Here is a 23314-nt window from a genome sequence, read left to right on the forward strand (position 1 = left end):
TAATAATTATGCCGATATTTTAAAAGAGAACCTTTCTTATTTTCCGAAATCTAAATTTCCGATTTTTTGTTTTTTTCAAACTAGTCACACTCACATAGCGTAGATCCCGTTCCCGTGAGAATACACGGATAAAATATAGCAGTTAGTCGCTTAAAATATAGCTATAAATTGCTGAAAGAAATTTTAAAATGGTGGTTTAGGCTTAGGTAGGTTTAGGTTAAAGCGTAGCAAACAAACAAACTCACTTTCGCATCCTAAAATAAAAAAAGAAATGTATTGTACGGTAATCTGTCAAATTGTTTTAAATTATAATCTTTGAATGTCAACATTCAACGTCAAATTTAATCTGTACCACCATACAAAATGTACTCTGTGCCACCATTGACTATCCAAATAAAAAAACACAACACCAGCCGCCATTTTGTTTCAGGCATCCGTCTGTTTTGTAATTTGTCATCCGTGGTTATGTTTTTCTTGTTTCGTGTTAAATTTTTCAATAAATAAAGGATAGGAAGTTTTGCTTACATCATCAAACCTCTATCTGTGTAAACTCTGTAATTTTTACAAGTTTACATTTTGTTCGAGTGAAATAATGAGTTCTCGTCATAGAGACCGAAGTCGCTCCCGATCTCGAGACCGCGACAGACATAAGGAGAGGGATAAGGGTCGCGACCGGGATAAGGATAGAGACAGGGACCGTGACCGGGATCGTGATCGTGACCGGGATCGCGACCGCAACCGAGACAGAGACCGCGATCGAGATCGGGATCGCCACCGCTCCAAGAGGTTAGAACTGTTATCATATATCCTCAGGCCCTCAATACAATTCCTCTTGGACCCCCAGGCGTGCCCTTATGAACTGGATATCCCTTGGACACGACCAAAAAATGGTCATTCTTCAAGTGAGCAGTGAATAAGGGACTTTCTGGACAAGCCAATTCTGCTATAGGATCCTTATTGCCTTACCATGAAGCATATTCTTAACCAAGTGCTATTAGCTTAAATCAATCAATCTGTTACAATGAATTAATTACCATCCATAATGTATCCTACTCATTTTTGTTGTATATATTTTCAGAGATAAAGAAAGAGATCGTAGCCGAAGTCGTGAGAGGCACAAGGAAAAGAGAAGATCACGAAGCCGAAGCCGAGGGAGGAAATCTAAGGATAGGTAAGTTACACTGACAAACATTAAAGTGTTTTTTAGATAGCATGGGTATGGTGACAGTCGCCTGTATGACGTTTATAATACATACTATTATCGTGAATTGTGGCAAACTTAAATCTAATCACATGCAGGAATTAGTATAGTGCTATAATTCTCTAACATACTTTATATAGGTAAACAGACAATTTTGAGAGCCTCCATGGTGCAGTGGTATGCTCAGTGGATTTCCGAACCCCAGGTCCTGGGTTTGATCCCTGGCTGGGCCGATTGAGGTTTTCTTAATTGGTCCAGGTGTGGCTGGTGGGAGGCTTCAGCCGTGGATAGTTACCACTCCACCTACAAAGACGTACCACCAAGTGATTTAGAGTTCTAGTATGATGTTATGTAGAAACTGAAAGGTTTTATCCTACTCCTAACAAGTTAGCCCGCTTCCATCTGGATCATCACATAACATCAGGTGAGATTGTAGTCAAGGGCTAACTTGTAAAGAATAAAAAAAAAACTTAAATTTAGTATTTTGCACAGGGATGGCACCATAGCGCTTCTGGACAAGATGGTGGGCACCACTACGAAGGCGACTGCGCGCGCCGTAGCCACGCCCACTACTATCAACTCTGCTACACAGGCTGCTATACTTGCAGCCGCTGCTGTTGCACAGGTGAGCAAACATCATCATCATTACCTCAGACCAATTACCTGCTATTAGACCTGTATCACACTCAAAATGACCAACAAAATTTTGTCTGTTGTTTCTCAAGGGGTAACTGACACATCAAAAATATTTAACACCCATAAATATATTCTGTGTCCTTACACTACACACAACTGAAAATTTTAAATCATAATACACACATGTGTAATTTTAACACAGTGAAACAACAATTCTAGAGATGGATACGACCTCTAAATGATGTCTAAATGCCAATGCATTTAAATATGCATTAAATTGGTTGGTTTTACTATGCACTATGTGATTATATGTATGTATGAATATGTAGACTAAACAAACAGACAGATAAAAAGTGAAAAATATCCTATTTGTAGATTATAAGTTTTTGTTGTGAATGTTTATCTTGTAAGAAAGTCTTTGCCATTTACAGCACAATGCTGCAGAAAGACAGGTAAAATAATTATAATTGTAAATACAAATGTAATTATTTAATGGATATCAAACATTAAAACAATTCATTATTATTTTTTAGAAATATGTCAACTACATGGTAAGCTTAAAGAGGAATAAATATTTATCAATTATATATTTAAACGGGTCAGCTAAGACATATGGAATCAAATGATTGAGCAACGTTATAGCAATTCTTGACATTAACAACTCATATTTGGCTCACTGTCAAGCATAAGTCACCTCTTAGGATGCGAAGGTTAGGTGGACGACACTGGACCAATGCTGATTGGTAGACTTTACACCAGAGAATTGTTTTTCCTTCATTGATTAAGACACATGATATTTAATTTCTTAAAATGCACATAACCTAAAAGCTGTAGGTGCATGCCAGATTCAAACATATGTCCTCCTAATCAAAGGCAGAGGTCATATCCTCTGGGCTATGACAGTGTAGCAACCCTTGGACATTTAAAATTAAATGGCGTTTTTCGAAGGTTTTGCCATGAAGCTCAGAGTTTAGTGATTAGCTATAGTTGCTGATATACTGAAGAATGCGCTGGACTTTCAACTTTTATTAGAAACACTAAGGTCTTCATTACAAGCTATTCTTCATTATATACTATTGAAAGAGACTGACCGTTTTAGGCCCAGCACAGTACAAAAAAAATACATGATGAAATATCCTACTGAAATTAAACCAGTCTACATCTAAATTCAATCAAAATTGGTTCAATAGATCCAGAGATTACGAGTACCTCCTACAAAACCACAAACTCTTTAGTATAGATATATTCCACAGTTTGCATCAAGGATTATAACACCGTTTACTCTCGTTAAAGACGTTCGTAGCCCAGCGGCGCATGGCAGCGCCGGTGCAGCCGGCCGCCGCCGCCGCCGCCGCGCTGTCGGCCGCCACCGCCATCCCCACGCCCACCTCCGTGCAGCAGAAGCTGGAGATCCTGCAGGCGCGGACGGAGCTGCGCTACCGGGACAAGCTGCCGTACGACCACCCCGACGATGACAAGGAAGATGGACAAGGTGAGCTGATGTCGATAATTAGTCAGAAAGAAAGAAAATATATCTATTTAAATTTAAATGCGTGTAAAAGATAAATTAGTGTACAGTGACACTACTGGAGGCCTATTCTGTAATGACGTATTGTATAACTCGCAAGTGCGAGTTTCGAATTAACCTCTATCTCTCTCTGTTAACCATGATACTATAGAAAGAGAGCGATAGATGCAAGTAAGACAGAATATCCTCCTCCCTGATAGTGTAGTGCTAAGTGCTATATATACCAAAGTGACTTAAAGTAATAGCTAGTTAAAGACTATCTTAGCATATTCATAAAATATTATAAGCATAGGTTAAAGACAAATTACTAATTAGTAACATAAATAGGCTACAGCGTAATTTTGTAAGGTACCAAGTAAGTACTTTGTAACAAAGAAAGATATTTTTTTTTAATGTTACTCGTAATGTTTAATGGTTACAGTAAGTTTTGCTTTAGGGTCCAATTTATGTCTATTTAAAAATTCATTAAAATCAATTCAACGGTTTACTTGTGAAAATATGTATATATATACAGAGAGACCGCCTTGGCATTTTAAACAATTACTGAATTTAATTTTGAAAATATTTGACGGGCCAATAGGGATGATGACAGTTTTTTAAATCTATATCTATACTAATATTATAAAGAGGTAAAGTTTGTAAGTTTGTCACATTTTTTAAATGGGGTAATCTTCGGAACTACTGATCCGATTTCAAAAATTCTTTCATCAGTAGAATGCTACATTATCGGGGAGTGCTATAGGCTGTATTTTATATTAGTATGATATATATTCGCCGAGTTAACACAGTTTTTGTCATACAGGTCGGACCGAAAATCCTCTTAAGCAGACTTATTCGCATGCGCTGCCTTAACCATTGTGTAAAATTGAAATTAATGTATGGAGGCTTTATGTATCTTTAAAAGTTCTACAAAAAAGTCCGCGACACCATATATCTATCTTCTATATATTAGCAGATATAGTACCTTTTGTGTTTTAAAAATTATAAATTTTATATACTTAGGTTTGCGTCATTATTTATGCTACTTAACTTAAATCCTTATCAAAATAAATTATTTAATAGTCACAAGGATATTATGGAGATAAGATTTGCCCTTCATAGTATGTTAATTAGTTAAATAGTTTCGGAGATAATACAAAATTTCTAAAAGACGCAGAAATTCCGCTACATGACGCCTCGCGCTTTCAATTACGTAGTTCCCGTTCCTGTGTGAATATGGGAATCAAACATAGCCTATGACACTCGCAAATAACGTAGCTTTCTATTGGTAAAACAATCTTTCAAATCGATCCAGTAGATCCAAAGATTATAATTTTAGCATAGAAGTCTCTATTTTCCTTTGTCATCGCACCACGCTCATAGGGCTGGACCGATTTTGCTAAGGGTAGGGGTAAGGTAGGGAAGGTATAGGGTAGGGTAGGGTACAGGCAGGGTAGGGGAGTGTATGCTTAGGTTAGGGGTAGGGTAGGGGTAGGGCCTACCCCTATCCTAGGGGTAGGGAAAGGGAAGATTACGGGTAGGGTAGGGGTAGGATACAGTTAGGGTACGGGTATGGTAGGAGTAGGGTAGAGGTAGCAGATCGATACTGAAGCCTATTTTCTATTTTTTGTCTGTCTATTTGCCTTTTTTTTGACCGGGCATCACGCTGAAACTACAGAATGAGTTCAAATGATACTTAAGACGATTTGAGACCATAATACGTAGAAGGATAATAGGATACTTTTTGTCGCAAAAACAAAATCAGAAATGGGTGAAGTAGGGGTAGTAAGTTTGTACGGAAAGTCCTTAATTTTTCTAGGTACATTTGTAAATGTAAAATGATAAGTGGACTATTTATGAGGTATAAGTTATAAAACTTGAAAAATAGAATGTGAAATAGGGGTTGAAAGTTGACATCGATTTTTACGCGGACGAAGTCGCGGGCGTCCGCTAGTTGTATATAAATTAAGAGTATACTAATAGTAAAGCAATTTTGTAAAAGGAACAGGGTATCTGTGATCATTACTTTCGGAGCTACAGGGAGTTAAAGAGTCAGATTTGCGGCGCTAACGCGGATCCCTGAAAAACGCCCCATACAAAATGGCTCGAAATAATGACGTCATAGGCAATGTAATGATCGTTAGATTTGTATGCGCGTTCAAACAAAATTACTAATATCTTTGTTATTTGTGCGTTTATGTTTATAGTTCATATATTAAAAAATGTCACATTTAATGTAAGGAAGCTAAAACTGTATAAATCATCTAATCACGATAAAATATTTTTAATAGTTTTTGAAATTTTATAATCTCATTTATTTTGCAAATATCCAGACAATCTTTGCTTTTTATGTATAAATCAGTTAACATTGACCCTATTTACCCGAATGTATCATAAAAATCAATATATTCAAACCTAGTCATCATCCCCATTCTGGTACTGTTTTAAACTGGCATTGTTTTATGTCAAGATATGCAATATGGGTTTGCAATATGACAAAACTCTAAGTACTAATATGCCAATACCACTTGGCTGCCAGTATAAATACTTGCACATGATGATGCTGAACACTTAACTGTCAAAATTGATAGACTCAGGATGGCATTCAGGACTCTTGCATGTTTAATGTTGATCTGTATCTTTTATGCAATGGTTTTTCACTTATCACTAGGTGGGACATTTGTTTGATCCATCTTAATTGATAAACTTTAATTTTAAATTTTTGCCTTTATCAATCACCTTTTGATAGGTGGCTAGTTACCACACTACCGCCAAAGACGTATCGCCCAGCGATTTAACGTTGCGGTACGATGTCGAGTAGAAACCGAAAGGGGTGTGTATTTTCATCTTACTCTTAACAAGTTAGGTAACTTGTAAAGAATAACAAAAACACCATTCATGATGAAGTAGGAAAAAAACTGTAGCTATTTACAAAAGTAGGGAAAGATGTACGATAACAAAAAGCAAGTAAGTAACATATAAAGGGATTTGTTCTGGACAAAGACGATGACGATTGGGCAGGTCCGCCGGGCGAGTCGGCGGCGGAGCGGCGCGCGCGCAGGCGCCGCTCACGCTGGATGGGCTCCGAGCACGACAAGACCTTCATCCCGGGCCTGCCCACCGTGCTGCCGTCCACGCTCACCCGGGAGCAGGAGGAACAGTATCTATGTGAGTAGCTCTGGCACATCACTCATTTCACTGATAGTCAAACCTCAACAGCTCAATGGTTCCATAGTTCAGATGCTGGACTGAAGTAAGACGCTCAGACTAATTACATAAGGACTAGTATCACACCGAAATGCACAAACAATATTGTCTGTCATTTATAGAGGAAAACAAGCTAAGATTAGGTATATATCCTATACTAAACTAGAAGTTGTTGACCATTTTTTACACCATTCAAATACACAAAAAGGTATTTTTAACCTATCCTATTATATACACGATTACAACTATGAAACATTGATTCTGTAGACAGTTTTTATTTACGTATTAGATCGTTGATCATATACTTTGGTCTTTGACAGAAAAGTAACATCTAGTGAGGCAAATCCTTATTTAATCAGTCTGAGTATTGACGTAATTAGATGTATTATTTCTGGACACTGGTGAGCAGTGGTTTATATGAAATTTTAACTATGATAGGCATATACATACTAAAGGGAAGATTCCTTCTACTATATAGGTTTGTACTGAGTCCTCAGGGTAGGCAGTGCAGTTTTGTATGTATGAAGTTCTGGTAAGAATTCGTCAGTGTCCAGAAACAATTGTCCACAAAATATGAACTGCCATGACTCCACAAATATACTTAAATCATCAATGTCATATGTGATAGTCTACCAATACCCAATAGTATACTTAAAGTAATACTTTTCAATATCAATATAATTTCTCTGTTGGTTTGTTCACATATGAAGTTGATGATAATTATGTACTTGTGTTTATTATACTATTTTTTTTTTCAATTTTGTTTTATTCTGTTTTTTATATTTAATGAAATTTTAAGAAAATGTTCACATAATATAATGAGAGTTTTTAAATAAAATGGTATTTATGTTTCTGTATGTGTGTACCTTAAAGTGTACCATTTAATACTCATACCTAATTAAAAACCTCCACAGCTTCTTTGTATATTGTTTTTTCAATAGATAATAATTTGTTTATTGTTTGTTTTAACCAAATCAAAATTATGTGCTTTAATTGCCAAAGGGATGTCCAAAATATTATTCTATCTCTTGGAAATTTCATTCAAAATCATCTAATGTTGTAATAAAAATACGAATGTGTATTTTATAATTGACAAATTTTGTCTAAATCAGTTGTATCATCATTAACAGCAGCCTGTATTGTACATGGCACAAGCCCTTTGTTACAAAGGTAGATGACATTTGTATACCCAAGCTGTTCCAATGTGATGATGACTTTACTCAGACTAGTTATAGAAGGACCAGTATCACACCCAAATTTAAAAAAAAAATGGTCTGTCATTTTCTGAGGATTTGGTATATATCTTATACTAAACTGGAAGTTTTTGCCTGTTTTTTACACCATTCAACTACACAAGAAGGTATTTTTTGCTCTCTAACTAATGAACACGATTACAACAGTCAAACATCGATACTATAGAGAGAGTTTTTAAATCGAAAAGTAATGTCTAGCGAGGCAGGTCCTATACAATAATTGGTCTGAGTCACTATCACATGTTAATTATAATGTCCCGATCCGATACCGTAGCATGTTGAGTAACATCCAACATCCTGTATGTGTCTGTGCTACAAAGTTTGTTAATGTTTGGTGTTTCAACAAAATTTCAATTTCAGCCACCTTTTAGCCACCGAGGCTTTGTAAAATGTGTCAGTGTGCGGCAATATTCTAATGAGGCGGTGTGGCCGCGCGTGGCTAACCCATTCCCTTACAGTGCAACTGCAGATCGAGGAGGTGAGCCGCAAGCTGCGCTCCGGGGACCTGGGCATCCCCCCCAACGTGGAGGAAAGGTTCGCATCCCCCCTTAGCTGCTGCACGCGGCGTGCCACCGACAGAATGAGTATCGTTAAAACAAGTAAATTACTTAGACAAGCTCCTACGTTAGGATTGTGAGGGACCAAATCGACGGACATATTGCATTAAATAATCACAATAATTAACCTTTAAATAAAAATACACGATTTGAATTAAATTAATTTGATTTTACCGTAGATAGATTTTGACTAAAATTATAAGCATATGAGATTGATTAATCCATGTTTGACGGGAGGCGCTCCGCCCATTTTTTTATATTATTTATTTTACCAAATAGTGTATATATATCATTCTCAATACTTTATGGACAGCCCTCGTACAATTATTTTTTTTATATAACATTACTTGATTGATGGAACAAGCAGATTCTCCACTCCCATTTTCTTTTTTAAATAAATAAATGTCACCTCGCAAGGTAAGTAATAAAAAAATGAAGCTTATTAAAAATTTAAAAATAAATAAAAATCACAGTAGATACGTGTTCACAGTAGCGTTGTTACAAAAAATATTTGGCAGTAAACACAAAAAAAACTATATTTTTTTAATTAAATTAAACAATACATAAAAATTAAAGATTAATTAAATGATTGCCTGTTCATAGCCACAAAAAAATCTGATTAATTAATACTAAATCAAATCCTGAAATGAAATTATAATAAAATGAAATTTCTTTTCAGACAGAATTCTATCTCATCGAGATTCGTACATATTGATTCAAATCCAAAACAAAATCTACTTCCCCAACAAATTCCTCCTCCTCGGTTTACTAATTAGTTATTTTCTATTTTGCAGGTTGCGCTCTGCCGCACTAATTATTATAATAATAACGAATTTGTTATTAATCAAAGCTTTTTCAGCGTCGCAGGTCTAATAATAATAATTAATAATTATCTTTTTAATAATGAACGAATTATTTTCAGAGCTAACGATATTCAAATTTCAGGATAATAATAATTATTTATTAATGACAAAATAATGAAATTATTTCTTTTCTAGGCCATTGACCGTAGCTTAGGAGCTTAATTACTTAGGATAGTGGAGCATTTTTTTTTTATTCTAGCAACATTTATTTTTACCACCGATTTGTTTGAGTACACTTTTTATATTTTTAATTTATATAATTAACAATTACATGTAATAATTTGTGAGTAATTAATTAATTGTTATATAATAATTCTTTAAGACAGATTATGTGTAATTGTTAATTTATTTTACTGCATTACATCTTTTGAAATATCATAGTTTCAAATACATTGTAATAAATTATAAATAAAATACAATTCTTGAAAAAAAGAAACATTTTTTTTTTAGATGAAATGCAGTAAGACATTGTGATATTTTGTACTTATTCATTTATCGATTGATGGAAAATACTCATTCGACAATCCATCTTAATTAGCCAAACATAATCAAATACTTTTGTGTTGTACTTAACTTATTTCAGCTCATGTTAATTTAATAAATAATTTTAAATTGAGTATCTTGCACAAAATAAAACACAAATATTATTTATTATACTTATATTAATTACATAATAAATACCTGGCACAAAGTCAAGAAAGAAAGAATGACCCAAGCGAAAAAGCGAGGATCCATGACATACGCCTACTGTGTGAAAATTACGGCTATTCATATTCAATACGAATGTAAACATACCATGTGAACATCTGGTTGTTTGTAAGTACAAAACCGAACACTGCAAATAACGTGCAATACAATGTCGTGTGAATACAGCTTTCGTTTACCTGATACGGAAGCGTCGTCAAAGCTTTTCCTCCGAGCTTTTTCGTCCGCTTTTTACCATCCAACTTCATCATCATCACAGCGACAATACGTGAAAAGCTTTTTTATCTTCCACGCCTTGCTTCATTTGTGGAAAGTAATGGTCCAATCTGTCGTCTAACCATTTTCGTCTATGACATTCTCTTGCTCGATAACTTTACCTACAAATATGACATTCTCTTGCTCGGTTACTTTACTTACAAATATGACATTATCTTGCTTGATAACTTTACTTACAAATATGACATTCTCTTGCTCGATAACTTTACTTACAAATATGATATTCACTTGTTCAGTAACTTTACTTACAAATATGACATTCTTTTGTTCGGTAACTTTGCTTACAAATATGACACTTGCTCGGTAACTTTGCTTACAAATATGACATTCTCTTGCTCGGTAACTTTGCTTACAAATATGACTTTCTCTTGCTCAGTAACTTTGCTTACAAATATGACATTCTCTTGCTCGGTAACTTTGCTTACAAATATGACATTCTCTTGCTCGGTACAAACAAAATAGCCTAATCTTGTAAATGATAATCAAAGCATCTTTCATAACCAAATCATTGTCTCGCGTAAGAATAACCTTTTTTGTTGTAAATAATTTCAGTTTTATAATGGAGTACAGTAAAGTCCTATTTTGCCGAACGGAATGGAATGAGTATTTTCATACACGAGTAAAGGGTTGTCCACAGCGGAATGCATAATGTGTGGTCACTTTCCAGGTCGCCGTCGCCCGAGCCGATCTACTCGACGGACGGCAAGCGGCTGAACACGCGTGAGTACCGCACGCGCCGCAAGCTGGAGGAGGAGCGACACCGCCTCGTGCAGAGGATGCAGCAGATCAACCCGGACTTTAAGCCGCCGCCTGACTACAAGTGCGTCTGCCGTGTGTCTAATAGTAGTACATAGTAGTAGTTCTTCTTCTTCCTTCTGGGCAAGCTTCAAACACAAGCTGCCACAGTCCCACAGCGTCTTCGCCGGCGAAAACGAGGTCCCCGATATCTGACGTCACCCAGACGTGGGTTTAACTCACGATCTCGGGGGCGCCCGGACTGATACACTCAGGTCAAAACACCCTTCCCGAACGACCCTGTAAGCCGAGGTCCGAGTCTCAGAGACGTCCTTAGAGAGTCGTTCCGCCCATCTACTCTGCTTCTGCCTTCGGGCCCCATCAGGCGTTGCTTCTGCGCTCGCCCAAACCCCCTGGTGACGCCGCTGAGGTCCCATAAGGAGCCTACTTCACTTAGATCTGGGCCGTATCCGCACTTGACCGTGTTGATTGGCCGTTGTACGTGGGTCGTTCAGTGTAGGTCCCCCCTGGATTCACTCTATCCAGCCGAGCTTGCTCCAGAAGCTTAGCAGGCTGCCACGATCGCCGAAAGCTTTATGGAGTGTCGCTGAGGAACCAATGTAGGTTGCTCGTTGTTCCGTTACAGCTCTATAACTGAGCATAATGTGTATCGGTGTCTCGTTTTCCTCCATGCAGGCTCTGCACAGAGGACTGTCAGTCGTACGTAGAATAGGGATGATGACTAATAATACCTTTCCACGTAAGGAAAGGTATTATGTACCTCTTCCAAATAATCCCGCATCCATCTTAGACTGCATCGTCACCTAACATCAGGTGAGATTGCAGTCAAGGGCTAACTTAACGTTGAACAGGAAAATGATATGATATAATATGATATGATAATGATAAATGCTTATTGTTGTCACCAGGCCGCCCATAATCCGCGTGCACGACAAAGTGATGATCCCCCAGGAGGAGCACCCTGACATCAACTTTGTGGGACTGCTCATTGGACCCCGTGGGAACACGCTCAAAGGTACAGTTCTTTTATATTTATAGCCATTACTAGCGATCGACATCAAGTCAGCTGATCGGCATCGCATTGACGCTTTCGAGATGTGGTGCTGGAGAAGAATGCTCTGTATTTCATGGACAGCACATAGAACCAATGCATCGGCGCTAAAACAGCTTAACATCTCGAAGAGGCTGTCCACCACCTGTCTTCAGAGGATCCTCGAGTACTTAGGCCACATTGCCAGGAGAGAAGGAGATAACTTAGAGAAACTAGTGATCACTGGCAAAGTGGAAAGAAAGAGACCTCGAGGACGTAGCCCGATGCGTTGGTCCGACCACATCCGCGCCATTCTCGACACCGAAGTACACGAGGTCCTGCAAGTCGCAAAAAGCCGAGTCACGTGGCGCAACATCGTGAAGAAGCAAGCTTGTGATAGGGGCCACGACCCTCAGTAATGCGGACTACGCTTTAATTAATGTCTTAATGTCTTTATTATATATATATATATATATATATATAAAGACAATACAAGCTTAGAAGAGATGGATACAGATCTTATAGCTCTTTAGTCAAATCATACATTTGCTTTACCTATGCTTTATTCTTTGGACGCGGTTCCTGCCACATTCAATATGGATATCTTCTTCAGCTCAGGAATTAAATGGTATTATCAAGGCAAGTGCGTTCCACCATAGGCTGCATCGTGCATTACCATTAGGTGTGATTGCAGCCAAGCATCCTAACTTTTATAACAAAAAATGTTTGTCTACAAAGTCGGATTACAGGCGAAAATTTTATCGGATAACGACAAACTTTTCACTCTTCACATCAATATAAACAGTTTTCTTGTAGCTTGAGTGCTAACGTTGTACTTCTACTCGGATGCATCGGTCTGTGGACTGGAAGAGAGATAGATTCGTCACAAGACAAACGCTTAGGTCTCTTTATCGCTTATTACGCAGTCTCGTTTGGCTCAAGTGGGCCGTGGCAATAGGCATTGTCAATTAGGCCGTGACATTTTCGTGCTTGCAGCCGGTTTCTTCACGTCAATAAATAATATGTTTGTGTATCCAGCAATGGAGAAGGAGACGGGCGCGAAGATCATCATCCGCGGCAAGGGCTCGGTGAAGGAGGGCAAGGTGGGGCGCAAGGACGGGCAACCGCTGCCCGGCGAGGACGAGCCGCTGCACGCCTACATCACGGCCACCAACGCCGACTGCGTCAAGAAGGCGGTGGAGAAGGTACTCGTTACAGATGTTTGTGTATACAGTGTGTGTGTGTGTGTGTGTGTGTGTGAGTGGATGATAAGGCTCAGTCCAGAAATGGCGAATTTGTCGCGATTCTCTCGCGCGTATTACGCGCGACCGTTGCGTTCACAAGGTGCCTACCAACGCGCGAGCAATTGGGGAGAAATTCAGTACGAAATATGGAGTTCACGCGCGTCAACTGGACGCAAAAAGGCGTCCGTAGTATCTCGACTCACGCGCAATACGTGCGAATCAAGCGTGTGTCGAGAGTCTGGCGCGATGTATTGATGTATTGATGTGTAGTACTTCGACAACGCGCGTATGAATACGCGCGATACGATTCGCGACGAATTCGCCCCTTCTGGACATGGACTAAGCGATATCTTATATTCTAAATTCTATAGTGCCTTGAACTTTCTACAGTGAGGTTTGAATTTAGAGTTCAGTTTCTTTGAACTGTCCATTCAATGGCAATGAATATGCGCAGATAAAGGAGGTGATCCGGCAAGGCGTGGAGGTGCCGGAGGGGCAGAACGACCTGCGGCGCATGCAGCTGCGCGAGCTGGCGCAGCTCAACGGCACGCTGCGCGAGAGCGACGCGCCGCGCTGCGCCAACTGCTCCGCGCTCGACCACAAGACCTGGCTCGTGAGTGTTCATTCATTATCAACCCATATTCGGCTTATTGCTGAGTTCGAGTCAGCTCTCAGGATGAGAGGGGTTAGGCGAATAGTCCACCACGTAGGCCCAATGCGGATTGGCAGACTTCACACACGCAGAGAATTAGGATGTTTTCCTTAACCGTTTGAGACACGTGATATTTAATTTCTTAAAATGCACACAACTGAAAAGTTGGAGGAGCATGCCCCGGACCGGATTCGAACCTATGCCCTCCAGAATCGGAGGCAGAGGTCAAGAGAGACTTACGCATATATTATACGCCCGACAAGGGGATTTGATCCCGAGCCTTCTTTCCTGGTCTATGTCGTAAATATCATAAAAAGCAACAAAAAGTTAAGACGATAGAAATTTAATATATATAACCCTGTCTTATCCCCAGGCATTCGACCTTTTTTGCAATTGCAATGTGCATGTATCAATTGCTCGACGCGGCCCTTGGGCAGGCTGTCGAACATCAAGTACAGAACATTTATTGGCTACAAGTTAAGGCAGAAAAGAAAAATGTAGTAATTGTAAGTAACTATGTAATTGTCCCGCAGTGTCCGGACAAGCCGAACGTGACCAACAGCATCGTGTGCTCGTCGTGCGGCGGCGCCGGACACATCGCGCGCGACTGTCGCGCCAAGCGGCCCGGACACGCGCCGCCCCGGGCGCAGCAGGACAAGGTGACGGACATTTCAACCCAACATATTCAACCGTTCTCAAGTTTTAGCTAGACTGACAAACTTTTTTTTTTATTCTTTACAAATTAGCCCTTGACTACAATCTCACCTGATGGTAAGTGATGATTGATAATCTAAGATGGAAGCGGGCTAACTTGTTAGGAGGAGGATGAAAATCCACACCCCTTTCGGTTTCTACACAACATAGTACCGGAACGCTAAATTGCTTGGCGGTACGTCTTTGTTGGCAGGGTGGTAACTAGCCACGGCCAAAGCCTCCCAGCAGACGAAAGGTGGTGACGCTTAACAACGAACATTTCAACACCAACATATTCAGCCGTTGTCGAGTTTTAGCAAGACTAACAAACAGCAATTCATTTTTATATATTGTTGATGATAATGACCGTAACCGACAAGATGTCTGAATGTAACTTCCCAAATATGAGCTGGAAAACATTAAAGTCCCTTCAAAGGAGTGCAATCACAAACACACGATTTTTAGATTAAATGAATCATCCCCATTTAATCTAAAAATCGTGTCTGACAAGGTTTGAATGTATTGATTTTTATGATACATTCGGGTAAATAAGGTCAATGTTAACGAATTTATACATAAAAAGCAAAGATTGACTGGATATTTGCAAAATAAATAAGATTATAAAATTTTAAAATCTATTAAAAATCTTTTTTTCGTAATTAGATGAAAGTTCATACAGTTTTAGCTTCCTTACATTAAATGTGACATTTTTTAATATAAGAATTATAAACATAAACGCACAAATAACAAAGACATTAATAATTTTGTTTGAACGCCCATACAAATATAACGTTCATTAGGTTAACTACGATGTCACTAGTTTGTACCATTTTGTATGGGACATTTTTCCAGGGATCCCTGGAAGCGCAGCAAATCTAAGCCTTTAAATCCCAGTAGCTCCGAAAGTAATGATCGTAGATACAATGTTACTTTTACAAAATTGCTTTACTATTAGCATACTCTTAATTTATATACAATTTAACAAACTGTCATCATCCCTAATTTTTTTCCCTCTGATTGTGTAAGTGCCATAAGCTCCTTAATGGAATCTCAACGGCGACCCCGGGGGATTTAAGCGAGCGCAGAAGCATCGCCTGATGGGATCCGACGGTAGAAGAGTAGGACGGAATGCTTTCTAAGGGCGTCTACTTTTACATTGTGAAAGACTAAACTGACGTCATCAGTCAACTCTGTCTAATATTAACACTTATATTCTGTGCAGGCTAAAATTGACGAGGAGTACATGTCGCTGATGGCCGAACTGGGCGAGGCTCCTCCCCCGGGCACGGGCGGCGGCTTGGGGGGCGGGGGTATGCGCAGACCCTCGCACTCGCCTTTCGGCCCCGCGCCGCCCCCACGAGCCATCATGGCTGCACCAGGTACCGTGATAACGGGTCCCTATAACGTGATAACGGGTCCTTATAACGTGGTAACGGGTCCCTATAACGTGATAACGGGTCCTTATAACGTGGTAACGGGTCCCTATAACGTGATAACGGGTCCTTATAACGTGGTAACGGGTCCCTATAACGTGATAACGGGTCCTTATAACGTGGTAACGGGTCCCTATAGCGTGACAACAGGTTTTTATAACGTGATAACGGTTTCCTATAACGTGATAACGGGTCCTTATAACGTGATAACGGGTCCCTATAACGTGATAACAGGTTCTTATAACGCGGTAACGGGTCCCTATAACGTGATGACAGGTTCTTATAACGTGGTAACGGGTCCCTATAACGTGATAACAGGTTCTTATAACGTGGTAACGGGTCCCTATAACGTGATAACAGGTTCTTATAACGCGGTAACGGGTCCCAATAACGTGATAACGGGTCCCTATAACTTGATAACGGGTCCCTATAACGTGATAATGGGTCCCTATAACGTGAATTCATCACCATCACCATCGTCATCAATTGATGACTGTCCATTTGTACATATAAAACAGCCCCTGTAGCCAAGTGGTACGTCGATTCTCGTTCTACGATTGCAAACGAAAGAAAAATGTATGAAAATGGCATTTGCTATCGACAGGTCACGTGATCAAGAGCTGTCATTCCCATACATTTTTCTAGTATTCAAAGCGTTAGCGATCGTAGAAAGAGAATCGACGTGCCACTTGGCTACAGGGGCAGGTCGGCTGAATTACATCAGATGTAGATTTGGATGAACGGACAGTGGGCAATATGTCACAATTGGTGTAGTTCACAAAATTCTATAATATACCATAATTATATAATGATGATAATTATTATGGTAGTTTTTATCAAATCAAAGCCACTACTCGCTCAATCATACATACTCAAAATTCATTTATTTCAATTAGACTTAGCTTTTGAAATGTCAAGTTATGTCGTAATTTAATTTAATCTAATGGTGGTAATAATGGTCGAAAACTTACAATCAAAGTTACGAGGGTTCCAAATGCGCCTTGGTCCGATACGAGCCCACAACAAACTCAGCCAAGGTTTATTTTATTTTGTATATCACCATTTTACAAAATTATCTAAAACTAAGCACACAGTCGTATAATGCAGTTTAACACCAATATTAAATAAAATATTAGCTATATTTGTGTATTTGTCCAGGCGCCCCACCGTCCATGCCCCCTCCGTCGCCGTTCCCGCACATGCCGCATCACGCGCCGCACCACGGCCCGCCGCACGGCCCTCCGCACGGACCCCCGCACGGACCGCCGCACGGCCCACCGCACGCGCCGTGGCTAGGTAATCTATATATCATTTCATCAACACTACATTCTATTTACATCTGCCCTTCTAGGTTATATAGAATAAAATACAACCGACAAGCGATAGTGTCAATACATAAGATACAAAAACATATTTTAGAATTCAAACTATCGTGAGTGTTATTCATATTAATTGATTATGAAACACGGCTAAAACTCACTAAAACTAAAACTATGTTTGGATCGTGCCGCGATGCAAGAACCAGCTCATGACTAAGGGCCCCGTATGGGTTCGAAACTAGTCGGGCATACTCCGACCTAATATCACGTGAGTTTTAGCCGTGTTTCATAATCAATTAATACGAAAACACCGAATAATTCTAAGTGTCGAACACTTAAAACAAGTTACGTTTACGTACGTTAAACTGGCGTCTGTACGGACTACTTCTAAAGGCGCGCTTTACATTCACAGCGTTCGCGTCCTTATACCGGCTCCACATTTTGCCGTGAATTCACGCGCGAATTCACGCCATGAATTCACGGCACGATTCCATTTCCTCCACATTCACGAGATGCTCACAATCGTTTGGAACCCGCCGCGAAATGGACGTAGAATCTGTTGCAGCAATACCTTTGTTTGCTGCGTCAATGTACCACTATTTAGATACATCTAAAAATAAATCACGTTACATAATTATTATATAGTACTAGCCGACGCCCGCGACTTCGTCCGTTCTTAGACCTCTTTAATCCAGCCCTTATGGAGTAACTTCTCCCGTTTTCCCAACATGTCCCTTCACTGCTCCTGCGTGATGAAAAATATACTATAACCTGCCCAGGAGTATGAAGAATAACTGTACTAAGTTCCGTTAAATTCAGTCAAGTTGTTTCTGTTTCTATAACGAACATACAGACAGAGACACTGACAGACAAAAAGTTTACTGATTGCATTTTTGACATCAGTATCGACTAATCACCCCCTGATAGTTATTTTGGAAATATATTTCATGTACAGAATTGACCTCTCTACAGATTTATTACAAGTATAGATATCATCATTCAATATGTATGTAGAAATGTTAAATTGGTTTTTGCTGAGACCAATTATTGTATAGGACCTGCCTCGCTAGACATTACTTTTCTGTCAAAGTATAGATCATAATATCATATGCGATTATAAAATCTGTCTATATAGTATCGATGTTAAATAGTTGTAATCGTGTTTGTCGGTTAAAGAGCTCCGTAAAAATACCTTTTTGTGTAATTGAGTTGTGTAAAAAACGGAAAAACTTCTAGTTTAGTATAAGATATATACCAAATCTAAGCTCGTTTTCTTCAGAAAATGACAGACAATTTTGTTCGTGACTATGAGTGCGATACAGGTCCTTCTATAATTAGTCTGAGGGATTTTGTATAGTTCAAAAAACTGAATAGTTATATATAGAAAAGCATAAATTGATTTTTATTTAATTGTCATTGTAAAAGAGCTTGTACTGATGACGTGTTATGCTTGCAGGCAGCAGCTCGGGCGCCAACGTGAGCGCGGCGCAGCCCCCGCCGCCCGGCAGCGCGCCGCCCTTCCCGCCGCCGCCGCCCCCGCACGTAAGTAAAGCTTTACATTAGTGTGGTCGAGCCCCCCCACCTCCCCCACTGACTCTTCATAGCTGGATGACGTCCACTGCTAGACATAAGCTATTTAATCTTAATCGTAGCCTGACGACAAAAACACCTGGATTGAATGCTTGGCAATTTCGTTCGTAACACTCCCGATGTGTAGCGATGAATGAAAAACTTACACTGATGCACCACACTTCCCACTCGCACTTAAAATTAAGAAGAAAACTACGCCATATTCAATGTGTATTATTAACAAACAAATTGAAAATGAGGGTATAAATCATTAGTAATTGCACAACTAATAATAATTATAATTAACTTGTTTCTTAAATTAATGACAATAAATTTGATTAGAACAATTGGAAACAATTAATATAATTTGAATGACATTTAAGAAAAAACAATACATAATTTAAGATAAATAAGTTATGAAATGATTTTAATTTCCAATTTGTTTGTTGATAAAATTGTTTGCAAATTAAGTATGACGTTCCTTTGTTTTGCAACATAATGAGGTGGTTTGTTTTTCTAGTCAGGCATAGAGTTTTGATTCCCCTTGCATCCCGTTTTATACTATAGTTTTAGCTAGACTGACAAACTTTTTTTTCATATTCTTTACAAATTAGCCCTTGACTACAATCTCACCTGATGGTAAGTGATGACGCAGTCTTAAGATGGAAGCGGGCTAACTTAGGAGGAGGATGAAAATCCACACCCTTTTCGGTTTCTACACGGTATCGTACCGGAACGCTAAATCGCTTGGCGGTACGTCTTTGCCGGCGGGGTGGTAACTAGCCACGGCCGAAGTTTCCCACCAGCCAGACCTGGACCAATTAAGAAAATCACAATCTGCCTAGTCGGGGATCGAACCCAGGACTTCCGTTTTGTAAATCCACCGCGCATACCACTGCGCCACGGAGGCCGTCAAAGTTGATTAAACTTGTATAATGTTAAAGAGTACGTCTGTCTGTACAGGGAGACGGCCCCATGGGTCCACCGAATAGTGGCCCCGGGCCCCACATGCCGCCGCCGCCACCCGGTGAGTACACCATTTGTCCCCACAGACTGTTTTTATACCAGACTAGCGAACGCCCGCGACTTCGTCCGCGTGAAACTCGATGTAAATTTCCAACTACCTTTTTTGTAGATATTTATAAGATCTACAACTAATTAGAACATTTTATGGTTCTATCTTTTATAGTTTAGGCAGCGTACGGAAAATAAGTAAAACCCAAATATCGTACGAAACCCTATTTTTTCCAAAATAAAATTTAGCCTATGTTACTTGTGGATAATGTAGCTTTCGAATGGTGAAAGAATTTTTAAAATCGGTCCAGTAGTTTCTGAGCCAATTCATTACAAACAAACAAGCAAACATCCAAACAAAGTTTTCCTCTTTATATTATTAGTATAGACTAGACTATGCCCCGTTGTTTCACCTGCGTAGTTCGCGTTTCAGTAATAATACAGGGATAAAATAGCCTATGACAGTTACATATAACGTGGCTTTCTATTGGTAAAAAGAATTTTTAAAATTGGTTCAGTAGATCCAGAGATTGCTACATTTACTACTTTACCTAAATATTATTAGTATACTTGACCATGATCTCACCTGATGGTAAGTGATAGTATCAGATGGAACACGCTTAACCAGAACATAAGGCCTATTCACTTTGTTGTAAAAATGTCCAAGTTATAAGAGTCAAGAAACTTGGGATATTCCAACCCTAGAAGCTAGCCGTGCCTGCGAGTCAGTCTGTCTAACATTTTATTCATCAAACTATTTTTAATGGCCCACTACAGGGCGTTGAACTGCCCATCTCCGAAATGCTACTGAAAATTACTTGACAGATAATAAAGTAATATTTATTAAGACAACCCAGAACCTCATGAAATTAAAGCCGGTTAACCAGGTGCCCAATTAGGCAGTTAAAGACATTGGTTATGTGCTGAGGTGCAGGTTTTGGAATGAGAACACCTGAAGACTAATGGGTAAACAAAAGGGGAAGTGTTTGCGAACAGAGACAGGAGTCAGTTCCAATATAGCAAGTGAGTTCGAACCCACGCCCTCCGAATCGAAGGCAGAGATTATATCCACTGGGCTATCACGTCGATGTTATAATGACAAGCAATTGAAAACTTTGTGATATGTAGGAATAAAGTTCATTGTAATTTTGCTTTAGCTGCTCAAGACTAAATACATAAGGACTAGTATCGCACGCAAATTCACGAACAAAATTTTCTGCCATTTTCTAAGGAAAACAAGCTTAGATTTCATACATATTTTAAACTAAACTAGCAGTTTTTGTTCGTTTTGTACACCATATAACTACATAAAAAGGTATTTTTACGGAGGTTTTTAACCGACGGACACGATTTTAAACTATGAAACATCGATTCTTTAGAGACAGTGTTTATAATCGCATAAGATCGTTGATCATATACGTTGACAGAAAAATAATGTCTTGCGAGGCAGGTCTTTATCTAATTAGTCTAGAGTTTAGCTGTAAATATATCTAATAGCTAATACTAGCTTTGTCCGCAGGTATGATGGGCATGGGCGGAGGCGGGCCGGGCTGGCGTGCCTTCCCTCCGCCCTGGGCCGCGCCCCCCGCCGCCTTCCTCGCGCCTCCTCCCCCGCCGCCGCCCGTCTCTTCCTCCTAACCGTTTGTCTATGGCACGAGGCACGTGCGTCCATAGCATACACACGGCGTGTTCCATTCCAAACTGTAGACACGAGTGACGCAAGTCTGTAGCCTAATGATAAAGGGGCCGGATTCATCAACGAGAGGTGGTGGTTCAATCTCCGCCCGGTGGACTATTCTCGTATTAACTCCTGACAGTATTTTCTGACTTTTGGAAGGAATATAGGTCATATTGAAAAAAAAAAATGGCTAATATTCTTTCAATAAAAAAAATATAAAGACGTCGCCGACGGATATGCCGGATCTAAAGTGTCGATTACGTAGATATGAGACGTATGAAATCACTCTAAGAGTCTATGGACTTACGTAACGTAAGACGTAGTTAAAAGTTAGAATACAGTAGGGTTCAGGTATTACGTTTTTTTTTTTAATTTTGGAGGTGTGTGTTACCTGCGCAATTACAAGATACGCCATTAGTGTTTTATCTATACTTATAATAAATCTGTAAAGAGGTCAATTCTGTACATGAAATATACTTTTAAACAAACTATTGGGGTGATTAGCGATCGATACTGATGCAAAAAATGCAATCAGTCAGTCTGTCTGCCTGTATGTTCGTTATAGAAATAAAAACTACTCGACGGATTTTGGGCAGGTTATACTTTTCATCACGCTACGATCAATAGGAGCAGAGCAGTGAAGGGAAATGTTGGGAAAACGGTAGAAGTTACTCCATATTTACAGCAATACTAATGACTAGTAAGGACTGGATTAAAGAGGTCTAAGGGTCGAAGTCGCGGGCGTCCGCTTGTTGTAAAATTATGGAAATAAACAAATTCATTTACTGGAACCCCAGTAGGTATGAGGCTCCCAAATGCATAGTTCAGTTCACCAAATTAGCTAATGTTAATAAACGCAATAATAATTAAACATGGTGCAAAAAATGCACCATGTTTAATATGTAATGTGTACAAAAACTAAGCAATATTTATATTAATATATTTATCTACAAGCTAGTAGAGGTAACTTTTATTTGTATTATATAAAATGTATGCATGTATTCATGCATTGATTGACAATTTAATTATTTATATTGTGACACATAAATTGATGAATTGGAGTATCGTTAAATAGAGTGAATTTAAAAGTCCACCAAAATACAATTATTTTAATAAATGATTACTAACCGAATTTTAAAATGGAGGAGGTTCTATATATGGTTTTTATTCAATATTTATATGGGAATTCCGAGCACCCTGTATATTATTCAGGATTGTCTTGAATCTCTTGCCGCAGGCCATCTAAAGACCATGGTACATGGTATGGTGCTTCGGCCCATGATTGAAGAACTGCTCTAGGTCATACAATATTTGTTATAGATTTTCAAAAATAATGTAGTTTTATTTGTAAGCCTGACGCACAAGGGGAAAGTTTTGTGATATGAAAATCAATAGTTCCGAGTGTACGATTTTAAAATCAATTTAACTATGACGTATATATATAAAATCTATGCGTTTTATTAATTTATTTATAATCGAAAATCAATGCATTAATTGTTTGGAGTGAAGGGTTTGTTAGTACAATACACAAGACGCAAAAATGCAAAAATGATAAAATTTTAAAACATGAAATCTATTTAAATATTATATCTTATCTTATCTTGCATAATTGTTATGTGATCGCGTGTTTTCAATATGTATTTTTGTTTTATTTCAAAAAGTAAATAAAAAATAGATGATGTATAAAATGGTGTTTAATTTATTATTTTCCTCTATACTAG

The 23314-nt window shown here is 38.9% G+C and overlaps 1 protein-coding gene across 4 annotated transcripts; it reads left to right on the plus strand.

The window, feature by feature from the left end:
- Window positions 1-404: 404 nt before the first annotated feature.
- On the plus strand, window positions 405-23281 carry LOC112050384 (splicing factor 1). Of its 4 annotated transcripts, none has more exons than XM_052883982.1 (16): window positions 405-786; window positions 1079-1171; window positions 1682-1826; window positions 3131-3329; window positions 6348-6512; window positions 8263-8338; window positions 10873-11025; window positions 11870-11976; window positions 13030-13196; window positions 13690-13848; window positions 14421-14546; window positions 15803-15959; window positions 17172-17309; window positions 18789-18874; window positions 19865-19928; window positions 21435-23281. In XM_052883982.1, exons 1-16 carry the CDS (start codon window positions 593-595, stop codon window positions 21551-21553), a joined length of 2148 nt encoding a protein of 715 aa, XP_052739942.1. In that variant the 5' UTR covers window positions 405-592; the 3' UTR covers window positions 21554-23281. The 4 variants fall into 4 exon arrangements, with proteins under 4 accessions (XP_052739942.1, XP_052739944.1, XP_052739943.1 ...); XM_052883984.1 differs by having other exon boundaries at window positions 6366-6512; XM_052883983.1 differs by having other exon boundaries at window positions 406-786; window positions 1694-1826.
- Window positions 23282-23314: the final 33 nt, after the last annotated feature.

This window comes from Bicyclus anynana, chromosome 10 (genome assembly GCF_947172395.1).
Source record: "Bicyclus anynana chromosome 10, ilBicAnyn1.1, whole genome shotgun sequence".
Taxonomy (NCBI): Eukaryota; Metazoa; Arthropoda; class Insecta; order Lepidoptera; family Nymphalidae; genus Bicyclus; species Bicyclus anynana.